Genomic DNA, 12,313 nt, shown 5'->3' with positions numbered 1-12,313 from the left:
TTCTATTGCGCTGGTCAGGGAAGCATAAGCTGCTGCAAATCGCGATGGCTTCAAAACTGTATACCACACAACGAAGAAACTTACATGTGGTCGTTAACCGAATTAGAAGATCTTGTGAGGTACGACGGCCGACTCCTCATCCACAATAACGAACGGTTGAAGAAACAATTCACCACAATTCCATGACCAGTTATCGAACAGTGACAGAAGAGAAATCACCTCGGCTACCAATGGACTTAAGCGGAGCAACGCCTCTTGGCTTGAAAGTCCCCTGCTACTCCCACCCGTACGGAAATTCTGGGAATAGGATTAGAATGAAGGAAGAACACCTCCAAACTTAATCAACAGAGGGCTGGCTGGTTCTACTCCGGACCATTTTGGAACAGTGCATGGAGTCCAGATGTTCACTTGTTCGCACTTTATTCATTCCGAGAAGGTTTTCGGCAGAATAAGCAGGGAATGTGTCTGACGGCGATATCTGGTATCGGCCCACTGTGCGCCATTTTGATGAGAAAAACTCCTAACACTATGACTGCTGCGGTGAAAGCAAGGGGGCAGAGTCCAGCCGGCTCAACAAACCATCTTCTGGCGATCTTCTTCTTTGCCCTGGTTGGAAAGTTCACAGTGCTGTGTCCTGTGAGGAGTGCCGAAAATTCCCAAGATCGTCTAGGATGCTACCATGGTCATAGGATTTTGCTGTTCAACGTCCAGACTCACGTAGTCTGACAGCGCTGGACGCCTAGGTAGAGAAAATGCAGAAGTACATTGAGAACATATGTTGGCAGGAGTGGAGAAACTAAGTAGGACTTACTTTTATTGAATCCCATTAAGCTTGGTTCTATTATACTTTCTGCTTAGCGCTTTAGCACCTTACTTAACGCTCTTTCCATGATGTCACTCATAATGCAGTGAAACATCCCTGGCACCAGAAGAAACTAATCAGAGCGGCATAAAAAATATTTTAGAGGAATTTGAGGTTCGAAGTGAAGTGCGCTACCGATATTATTTCTTTTTGTTATTAGTGACGTTGTCCACGCTGCTTTGCCGAAAGCGGCCAAAGACTTAATAATAATAATCGTTGGCGCAACAATCCATTTTGGATCAGGGCCTTGAAGTGTGTTAGAGCATTCATTCAAGACCGTAACAATCCACTACAGTACACTGTAGGAGGCAATGTGGTCAGCATTGCGCTCGCCCGAGATTATTACCCTGATTTGACTCAGGGACTCATTCACAGCTGAGTCGACTGGTATCCGACGTCAAATCACGATTTAAATCTCACTGCCACCAGCGAGATTTGAACCGCGACCCTCCGTACGATTGTCTAACCACTCAGCTACCCGGACACGAAAGACTTATGCCAGGACGTATTTCCTGAAACGCCTCGACTACGCTGCTTACATATGTTGGCCGGTCACCCAAGGGAGGACAACAGATAAGTCACAGAACCCACTCTCATAAGATGGTTGACGAATGGGTTGCCCCAGGAATACTTAGCGCAGAACAATAGAGGAAAAGTTCTGGGTTCTCGGAAGGAGTTGAAACTTATTTCAACGGACCATCAGTACGAAGCTAGGGGTAAGTTGCTCCCGAAATATATATCTTCACTGAAAAATAAAAATTGTAGTTTGAAGTAAGCTACTGGTCTCTCAATTTTAGGCTAGACCACAAATAGAAGACAATATCTAACTTCTTAGTCATCTTAATGTTTTAAGATGTCACATGCAGTGTTGTGCGGTCTTCTTCTTTTTCTCCAGCCTTTGTCCCTTTCGCAACCGGGGTCAGCTCGTCGTGATCGGTTTCGCCATTTTATTTTATCAAATATCTGATCTGGATATAATCTCGAGGCGTATCAAGCCACCGTTGTTCCGGTCGGCGTTTTGGTTGTTTGCGGTATTTTCGAAATGCCATTGAACCTTCCTTGTACAACTAAATTACGCATACTATTTTTGCTTTTGAACTCAGTTTGTTTGCTAAAAAACTGAGAGAGTCTAATACGTAATAAAGAAAAGCAAATAAAAACTTTTCACCTCGAAAAGTAGGAGACACAGTTGGATAGGTAGGAACAAAACGCACACCCTCGATAAAAGTTGGTTATGGGAATCCTTCCCCAGAAATAAAACGCAACATAGAGGAGCAGAGGAGAAATAAAGTCACGGTGTAGGGTTTGGAAACCCCAGTCCCCACAGGTCCCGGGAGTGACAAACTCATTCCTGTCTGCCGATATATGCAGTGCCTCAGTCACAGGAACCTTGACTACTGCGGAATCCTTTAGTACAAGGGCAAGGGAGGGACTAAAACTTGCTCTATCGAAGGACCCATTCAGAAGAAGCTCGATTCTTTGCACAAGTCCCCTGAGAGTGGAAGCGCTGTCCCAATTAGGAAGAGACTGTAGACCATTGGCACATTGCAGGCAGCCCGCCCTACAAAGGTAGTAGAGTCCTTATCGCAAATCACAGATCAGGTTGATTCAAATCAACTACAGGCGGCGTAGAACCTACTCTCACAAAATATCTGCCATATCGAAATCACGGTAGTATCACTTGCGTCAAAGACCAGAAGTTGCGCAATTGGCTTCCGGAGAACAAGCCTTCCAGGAAATATTAGAGCATGTGGAGGGTTAAAAAAGTGAAAGAAATCCACTTTCCTCTACCCAGCGCTACACTTGCCGAGTATGACCAGATTCTGACCACTCTAGTTCTGGCCTCGAGAGCGCATTCCCCGAAAGTTATAGATGGGGATTTTAACGCGTGGGCTGTCGAATGATGCAGCCGGTTAATGAATATGAGAAGATGTGTTCTGATAGAAGCATTCGCTAAGCTAAACGAGGTACTCGCGATTGTCGGGACCTAATACACTGTTAGAGTATAGGGCTAGACATACGTCAGCACGGGTCTAGCTTGTAAAGTTTCTTGGCAAGTGAGTGAATATTATTCTCACAGTGGCCATTAGGCAACCTGCATAAAAACCAAAGGCGATTCGACCTTGAAAAAGTGCTCTCGCAGAAAACTTGTTGATTTGCAAGGGTGGAGGCAAATGCTTTTAAGGGTACAGTTTTCGGCGGTACTCAAGCCCGATATACCCAGGAGACGACTACTCCTAGTAGGCAACATAATCTTCTGAGCTGCATGTGTCCTGGGAAGGAGACTCTACGAGACGCTTAGGGAAAACCCCGGTAGCGGCGATCGGAAGGAGACATACGGAGAGTTGCAAAGGTCACTTAGAAGAGGCCATTCGGGAATGTAAAAAAAATATAATTGTGTGACCATGGCGATATAAACGTTTGGAATAGCGCCTATAGGGTGGCAATGAAAAGACAGCGAAGATTACCTCTGTTGATCTGTCAATGTCTCCTGAAAAAGATCACAACCAACGAGCTTAACGAGTGCGTAATATTTCCAGTAATTGAACAGGAGTTGTGGAAAAACTATGGTAGGATGTATAGGCGATAACAAGGTCCCGCATTGGATAACATACCTGATGCAGCTGACAGTAATGACTAAGCTGGACCTTTTTCGCTCACACCTACGAGGCGCACCTAAAATAACTCTTAGTGGAAAAGACAAAAGTTGGTGTTACTTTCTACATGCGACAAAGCACCAGGAGATCCTGAAGCATTCCGTCCAATCAGCCTGTCGGATGCAATGGGGAAGGTTATGGCGAGCATAATTCACAAAAGACAGTACAATGGCCGAGCTGGTTGGGGTGTCAGTTTCACGATCTCGACGTTTGGCCCCTTGTTCGAATCCCAGCTATGGTTGTGGACGCTTGTGATTGTCTGAAGGAGTGAATAGAACGGGCCTCCTCTTTTCAAAAAATGGGCTTCGACGAGCCTATTCGGCATTGGGTGCAACAAGCATAGTGGTGAATCTGGCAGACGATGCGCTGGGTTCAGGCGGCTACTGTGTCGTGTTTGGAACCGAAATAAGGGAGCACTGACAGACATTGAAGGTTTTCAGCTTTTCTAGAACCACATCAGATGAGGTGATACTTGTAATGACACCCATTATGCTAGTAGATATCTTGGCGACAAAAATGGCCCTCATTTCCGACATTAAGGTATTACTTGAGCGGAAACACGGGGAGACCAACCGCCACACTTTTTTCAATTCCTCACGACACACGGTGATTGGCACAAGCAATAGTTACATCGCTTTCGGTTGAATGATTCGTCGAATTGTAATAAATACGCTGGCGTAACGGAGGATCCAGAATACGAGATGTTTTACTGAACAAAGCTTGAAATGGAGAGGAGGAATTTGATCGGCTTGTGGTTTCCTCTTAAATCATAAAGTTAAATTACGATCTGCTGAAGGGAGTGAGAAGGAGAAAAGCGGAAGCGCCAGTGCCTAAAGGCCAACGAATTTTACAAAATAATACTTAAATGGTAGTCCCACGAGACTGGGCAGACCGGGGGTGGTTTTTAGCGGCCCGCAGATCCACACGTGCCAGCTTTCGTTCGTGCGGCTGGGCTGGAGTAGGCGTGTCTTTCCAAGGTTTTCACACTTCGGTATTCGAATAAAAAAAGTTGCAAAATTGGTGCGGAGCCAATATACAGGAATGGACATGAGGAACGGCAAGTCACAAGTCCTAGAGCAACATACCACTCTATTCCCAGCGTGAGGGAGAATCTGCGAATGAATTCCAAACTAGATAAAATTCATATTCTCGTAGGGAAGGGTATATAGGAATGCCAGCAGAACTCGGAACTCTGGCTGCCTATCTTCCTCAGTTAGCTGGGCACAAAGGCATTGATACCAATGAGAGGAAGGACGACCTTAAGAGAAGGGAATCCCAAACTCTATTTGTGGAACCACGGAGTAAGAATTATGGGGAAGCAGAAACTAAATTAATTAAGCCATCAAAGAGAGTAAGCTGTAGGTTACTGGCGCAACTAATTGATAGTACAGATGTCAAGTAAGCTCACATTGAAGATGTTGCTACTCGATCAGATGGACCAAGTTGATTATCTCCTTGGTCTACTGATTGGAACAGGACGCACCGACTTGCCTTTGTAGATAGACAGAAGTGCCTCCAAACAGTCAGTCTATTCAAGTCAAGGGCCTAGGATACTCTCAATCAATGAAACGGATATTCATCCAGCGGGAAGGCTAACATAAGGGCATATGTATGCCCATGACATGAAACTAGAATTTAAACTTCAAAGGGGGCTGATTTTGTACCCATGTTTGTTACTTTATTTGACTCCTCATTAGATCGTTTTTCTCGTTAATCCTCTTCCTAAGTGAATTTTCACCAACTTCACTACTTTTCCCTGAATTCAATTTCTGTTCGATGGCAATTTCTTGTGAATGGCGTATGTTATTGCATTCACCAAGAGTTATATTTTGTTGATGTAGTAAAACTTTGTACCTTTCACAAAAACATGAAAGACTAGTAATTGCAATCTAAAAACTTTTCTGTCCAGAAAAGTTGCCAAACCACCCGTTGAGAGAAAGCAGACACCACACAAGGTCTAGGACTTTATTTACAAACTTCTAACAAGAAACGTAATAATTACGCTCATCGATACACCTCAAGTATCTTTTCCGTCTGATGCGTTATTCAATTCACCTCCGTCGTTATCATCAGCCTTAGCCATTTAGCAATGTCAATCAAGACACCCATCGGGTGACTCTCATTAGCGTACGACTTTTCACTTTCTGTCTTTATTAATTACTTAAACTACACCTTGTGCCAAGTTTTCCCATTAATTTTAATGCGGTCTCCTCTTTCCAATTATTTTTCATTGGCAGGCGCTGACATACTGTGACCTAAAGTGTATCCACATCGGCGGGCTAGTCGAGGTCCTTAGGCTCTACCCGGAGTATCAACAACAATTCGCCAACGACATCCAACACGATTTAACGTATAATTTACGGGAAGGATATGAGTGCCAGGAGGCGGATATTGGGCCGTGTCTCCCCTTGCCCTCAATCAGTGAGGACGACGAAAACCTGCTGGATGTCGATAGCAATAGCAACTCTGCTTCTCCACACATGGGAAGCTCCCCATCGCCTCATCTTTCCAATCGTTCGCCAGTTCATGCAGCCAGTCCACGGCATGGAAAAATCTTGCAAAGAGGAAGATCCTTGGCGGCACTTCGAGAGCGAGTGGAACGTCAGCGTTCGGTAAATCCTCCCTCGGGGGGAATTGAATCGAACTCGTTGGAAGGATTGAATCTGGAATCCTGTCAAAGAAATGAAGTGCCCACACATAAACGTTCTATTGAACGACTTGACAATCAAGTTATTAGCCTACACCAAGACGTAGCCGCCCTAAGCCTAGAAGTTAGGAATGCAATTCAAGCGCTCCAGGAAATGACATATTCTACGCTGGCATCACAAGCGGATTTAGGTAGGATGTTTTTGTTAGTATGTCATTATGAGTCTTTTTGAGGTAAATATGTATTTCGAGATGCTAAAATTCAATAACAAAACAATAGGAAATGCAGGAATTGCTGGTGGTGATTCAGGTTCAGAGAGAGTAACACTTGACTCCGTAATTTTAATGATTTCAAACTCACTATCTTTGAGCAGTTTAGATTATCTGGAAGAAATATTGGAAAAGTTTAATTGAAAAGTCCCTTCACTGGGAATAAATTCATTTATTCATATAAAACTGGTCTTCCGTGGAGTTCCTTAACTCTCAAGGACATCATTTAGTCGTTATTTATGATGACACCACTACAGGTTCCAATTCGTCTAGTGACTAAACTTTTTCAATATCTAGGTGCTCGTTTTCCGGCCCGATCCATCCCAAATATCTTCAATAACGTTAATCCGCCAATCGATACTCAGCAAGGTCTTATCGCACGTAGTTCGTCACATCCACCTGAAATTTGGGGTCGTGAGATGGAAGAGCCGCAGCAACCGAATGTCTATACGCCGGAAACCCCACGCTATGTAACCAAGTCAACGCAAACAGATCCTGTGAAAATTGATTTCCAAACATTTGAGAAATTCGTGTTAGCCAATCCACGTTTAGTTTTAGGACTGCTAGGGATCGAGACAACGATAAAGACTGAAATTGAATTACTTCAGCAACAGCAGCACGTACAAGTGTCGCCACTTAACACCATTGAAGAGGTCAATTCGCCTGACGCAACGAGTTCGGAATACCTATTGGAGGAGAAGGAAACGAATCAACAGGAAGACAGGTGGAGTACAAGAAATAGCAACTATCAAGAAGTAGACAATTGCCGCTCCACAGACGCGCTCTTGGATATAGTTCCTTCAAAAGAGGATCTCAGCACCGTCGAATGTGAACCGACCAGTTTCTCCATTGTTCGGGAAGGCAAGTCCAGGAGTTCTTTTCGCAAACATTCAAATAGTAGCAATAGCCTGTCATCGAATGGATCACTATCAAACAAAAACTTCGAGCCTGAGATCAGAACCAATGGTCCTGTTCGGAAGACATCTTGGAAGGGAAGCAAAAAGGACTACGAGCGCTTGAATGAGACTTACGACGATGTGAATGAAGCCAACGAAACCACTTCGTTTCTCGAGGACTCTGCTAATATTGCTAAGAGACGAAATTCAAGGTCGAGCTCATCCGACCTTACGATAAAAAGGAACAATTTGACTGTGAATCGTCCTCCTGGAAACTTTCGTTTTTCAGCAGGGGATGCTGATAAATTGGAGAAAGGATTGAAAACGATAGCATCGACAAGATCGTTAAAGGAGAGTTGAATTTTCTCGGAGGTGCTTAATGCACAGGTTCGCCTTGATAGTATCCTGGCATGTGAGTGGGGATAGGAGATTGATCCGTGGCAGGCGAGTGGGTAAGGAGCATTATATACGAGCAAGTGATACGAACGTCAATAATTGAGATATCGGCTAGGGTACTTGCTTTAGTGAAATATCTGAAAGACACTAAGTAATGAATGACTTGCTTTTTTGTTATTTAGTAGATTATCCTTTGTGCAAGGTGGGTTGTAATTATTTTAATAAATTTGCCTTAATTTTTTTAGAGAGTAGAATTCTTAGATAAGGCAATGTACTCGCGATAGGAGGAGCGAGTTCCTTAGTTGCGATATCAAATTTTTGCTGCATCAAGATAAGTTTAAGGCCATATAGAATTTTGACAGCATTGGAAGTTTTAGATGTCACTCATCCCGCATTTCGGTAGAAAACTTACTAATTTCCTTCATCCGCTAAACAATAAATCTCCTAAAATCGGCGACATGAGAGAAAGTCGTTATTTAAGGGCTGAAAAATCATTGCATTTAAAATTTAGTCGAAAAGGAGCTAATTAATCCAATGGTTCCTACCAGCTTCTGAGAAACTAGATCGTTTGTAGTAAGTACGTAAAAATAACGAATTCATTACTATGTTTCCGATGCTTCGGTTTAAATTTGCCTTGATGAGGTTCTGGCTGAGTTCACTGATCATCACCGTTTCGATCTCCACGCACCAGGTTCGAATACCCGTGGCATCATGGATGGTCCTCCTTCTATCGCTTGTATTCAATCGCCTTTTAGGAGCGACGATCTATTTAATGGTTCCTCATGTTCAGTTTCGAAAACATCACCTGATGAGGCATTGGAAGAAAGTTCTCCTTATCCTCGTCTGGTATCAAGTCGGCTGAACCCACATCAGAAGGATTCTCCGAAAGTTGGGTTGAATTGGCTTTTTAAACACCCCCGTGTGTTGGAATAGTTATGAACTAAAGCGAGTACAATTGGGATTGCCACCACAAGAAACCACATCCCCGCCTCCCCCACTTCTCCACAAGAGACAACATTTGACATTTGATTACTGCTTTGCAAGGTGGGTTTGTCATTAGGTCTTCATGATTCTGGCTCGCTTAATTTTTATTATCTCCAAATTGGGGCTCTGGAGTTATTATGTAAACTAGCTTTCCTCCACTTATTACGCAAGCTACCTTTACGTCTTATTTGACCATCCTTCCAACAATTTTCTGAGAGCATAACTTAGCCTTCAGCTTATTATACAGCCACCTTCTCTCAGCTTTGAACCCGAGGTTGTTCTGGGTTACCCGCCATGATATCATATCTAGGACAATTCGGGGAGATAACAAATCTATAAAGGTGTAGGTATTGTCTACAGCACCGCGTTCAGTGAGGAATTGTGGAAGGTGGTATACCATATGACTCTATCCTACTCACACCTGCCCTCGTGGCTGTTGAGTTTACCAACAACAGAACAACAGATGTATTTCCATTTTGCCCGGGGCCGGGATTTAATACTACTCCGTATGAGAGAACTCCTTTTGGAAAGGATGTTATCGAAGAATAATGAAGAATATGATGCTGGTTTATTCAGGATATTCGCGAGAAATTTGGTCCCTCCCTTCATTGTTGGCCGGAAATCCTTTTTGGGATGTCATTGAAATCTAGAGTTTTATAGTCGGCGATACTCCAATATATTATCTCCAGTTCCTGCACAATGACTAGAGATAACAGGCACTAGCAAGGCAGCACGGCGTTGGCTTCATTTTTTTTCAGAGTGTGCGAAAAGGGACCACTACTAAAAGTGCGAAAATTTTCAATAACTTTTGTCACCACCGTTGTTCTTTATGACCCTATAAACCATAACCCACAGATTTATACCAATCTCCGTACCCAGCTTGAAATAATCACTTTACATACTTTTCCGATGGATTTGATCATAGCCTTTTCTATGCGTCATGTCATTCAGCATTATCGAATTTCTTCTGAATCATTGCAACTTCTTCATTCAACCAGTAGTTGGTACCTTCTGAGAATGGTAACTTCTGTGACATCGGGAATCTTACCTTGTCCGAAAACATACAGTTCATAAAGCTGTTGTTCTTCCACCAATCTATTCTGCGGTGTAGTCGCCTTCTGGGTAAAGCAACTTAACATATTACCATGATCCATTGGGTGGCTTCGATGACTTTTTTTCTGGTGGCCGTATCATCCGGACATATGTCGTGATCGAAAGCCGCGGAAACACACCTCCTTAAAAACCTGCGCAGTCGATCGGCCAGCAGCCCTTTTTTGGACCTCCCGTGCTAATTGCATGTTTGTCACTTTGGGTATACTCCTCAGAAACATAGAGAGCAGCTCTTCCTGCCAAAGTAACCCTCATATATGTCATGTCCACTATAGGCTCCAGGTCCTATGAAAATATGAAAATATATGAGTCCTTACATTCGCTAGTATCACGTTCAGCTCGCGAAAGTTTTCAGCGGAGCATGTCCATACTCGCAATTCCGCCCAGTTCTTTCCTCCTTTCATCAAATTCACAGGCTCTTCTCCCTAACTCCCTCCAACTATTTTATGATTTACTCCGCCGCTATTTTTTCTCAGTCTATGTTCCCCCTGTCTCCTGCTTCCGATTCCTTACTTCTTAGTCACGGTGGTCTTCTAAACCTCTTTTTGATTAATGCTGATCGGTCCATTTCTCTTCCCAATAATTTTCAATAAGAACCTCGAAAAGAACTACATTCACTTAGCCTATGAAAAGAGGCTCTAATTATCCTCATTCACAAAAGTGGCAATCGCACTCTAGCTGAGAATTACCGCCCTATTTCAGTCGCCTGCTTCGGCTCCAAAATCTTGCTTGTCAGGGTTGTCCGCCCAATTTGGTTACCTCATAGGGGAAAAGGTGTGTGGTGGGTGCTTGCTCCACTTCATCAACTTTGTGTCCAAATACCTATATCCTCGGTAAGAAGTGCATACTGTCTACATTGATTTTCTGAAGTCTTCAATACTGAAAATCACAAGATGCTTTTTCGAAACTGACCCCACTTAGAGTTTGCATATCACTTGTAACATGGCTTTCCTTTTACCTTCCGGTGCAGCTGCGGTTCTTGTGATGGCCACACATCCCATTCCTTTCCCTCGCCTTAGACGTTCAGCAAGGCTACATCTGGGATCTAATTTTATTTGTATTCCTTATTAACGGCCTAACCCACCCCCCTCTTTACTTGCCTCTGCTTACCAATGCCAATGATTTATGCTACATCGTCAATTATGGAATATCTCTCCCTACAATAAAACCTAGATACTCTGGTTCACCGGTGCTGTATTAATGGGTTAGCGCTAAACGTAAGGAAATATCACCGCTCCTTTTTCACTTGTCCCTGCTTTCCCTATGCTTTCTGTGGGACTCTGGCGAGTAATCCTTTTCCTCTTGTTACACTGATGACAATGGGCTTTTGCACTCAGCCAAGTGGTAGTAGATGCCAATCAGGTGTCGGGTTGCTTCTGACTTCTACCACAAGGTGCGCTCTTTTGACCTGGAAGCCGGTTTTTGACAGACTTCTAACTGCAAGATTCCGGTCCAGGTTAAGGAGTATCACAATTTAGTAATGCTACGCATCAACGGAAACTTCCGATATAGTGGAGAACGATGCTTTTTCCGAGCAATTAAATGGAATTCAGGGGAGGTTTCCTAAAGTTGACATTGTGGTGTTGATAGGATATCTGAATGACAAGGTGGGATCTCACAACACCGAAACGGCAATGGTGGGAGATTCGTGGATTTTTGCAACTTCCACCGCCTCCTCATTGGTGGCACTTTGTTCGAGCTCAGAGCCTGTAATAAGGTCACCTGGGTTTCAACTGACCGACGCCTTACGAGCAATCAGATCGACCAGTAAATTTAGGAATTGTCTGTTGGATGTGCATAACAAGAGCGGCGGTGACATCGGCCTCGAAAGGGATCACCATCTGATGATTGCTCACGCTCGCTTGCATGTTGCGTTCGCCACCTCTCGTAGGGTTGAGGAGCTGCAAATCCTTAAGTTCAACGCTTACCGTATGTATGACCCAGCTGTCCTCGATAGTGGGAGAGCTATACTTTTGATCGAAAGGGGGATATATTGAATAACCCGCCTGACAATATCGATCAGCATTGGTCCACCATTAAAAGTGCTCTTTTCTCGGGTACTATCCATGTTGTCGGCCACGTCCCGATCGTGTTATTTATTGCTTATATCTCTGTGTATGAGAAGATAGTCCTCGGACTGTACCTACTTCTTTCACCTCATGGAAGGGCAACACCTCTCTCCGAAATGATGCTCTACTGGAGTACCGTTATACTCACCCCTTTCTGTTTATGTATTAATTCCCAGACCATGTTTGAAGGTTTACATCCTAGAAAGCCCGAGGTATTCTAAAATTTAACCAAAAAAAAGATCTGGCTTACTGCGGAACCATGAAAACGGACATTGGTCCGTTCATTGGAACGGAAGGGGTTGTTCTACTCACTGCCACGAAAGATAGCGGACATGACGGGCTAGAACTCCGACAACGAGCGAAATCCAGAGAAATTAAATGTAATGTACGCCGTAACAAGAAAGAATATGCTATTGTGATGGT

At 43.7% G+C, this 12,313-nt stretch overlaps 1 protein-coding gene across 3 annotated transcripts in view; it reads left to right on the top strand.

Moving 5' to 3' along the window:
* LOC119646646 (potassium voltage-gated channel subfamily H member 8) overlaps positions 1-8,062 on the top strand; it is a 263,584-nt gene extending 255,522 nt beyond the window's left edge. For all 3 annotated transcript variants that reach the window (XM_038047162.1, XM_038047161.1, XM_038047160.1), the window contains exons 16-17: positions 5,757-6,357; positions 6,733-8,062. In XM_038047162.1, coding sequence (XP_037903090.1) covers positions 5,757-6,357; positions 6,733-7,691 — 1,560 coding nt within the window. In that variant the 3' untranslated portion in view covers positions 7,692-8,062. The remainder of the gene's footprint in view (positions 1-5,756; positions 6,358-6,732) is intronic.
* The last annotated feature ends 4,251 nt before the right edge of the window (positions 8,063-12,313 follow it).

This window comes from Hermetia illucens, chromosome 1 (genome assembly GCF_905115235.1).
Source record: "Hermetia illucens chromosome 1, iHerIll2.2.curated.20191125, whole genome shotgun sequence".
Lineage (NCBI taxonomy): Eukaryota > Metazoa > Arthropoda > Insecta > Diptera > Stratiomyidae > Hermetia > Hermetia illucens.
The sequence above is the reverse complement of the archived record's forward strand: the minus strand, read 5'-3'. Positions and strand labels throughout refer to the sequence as shown.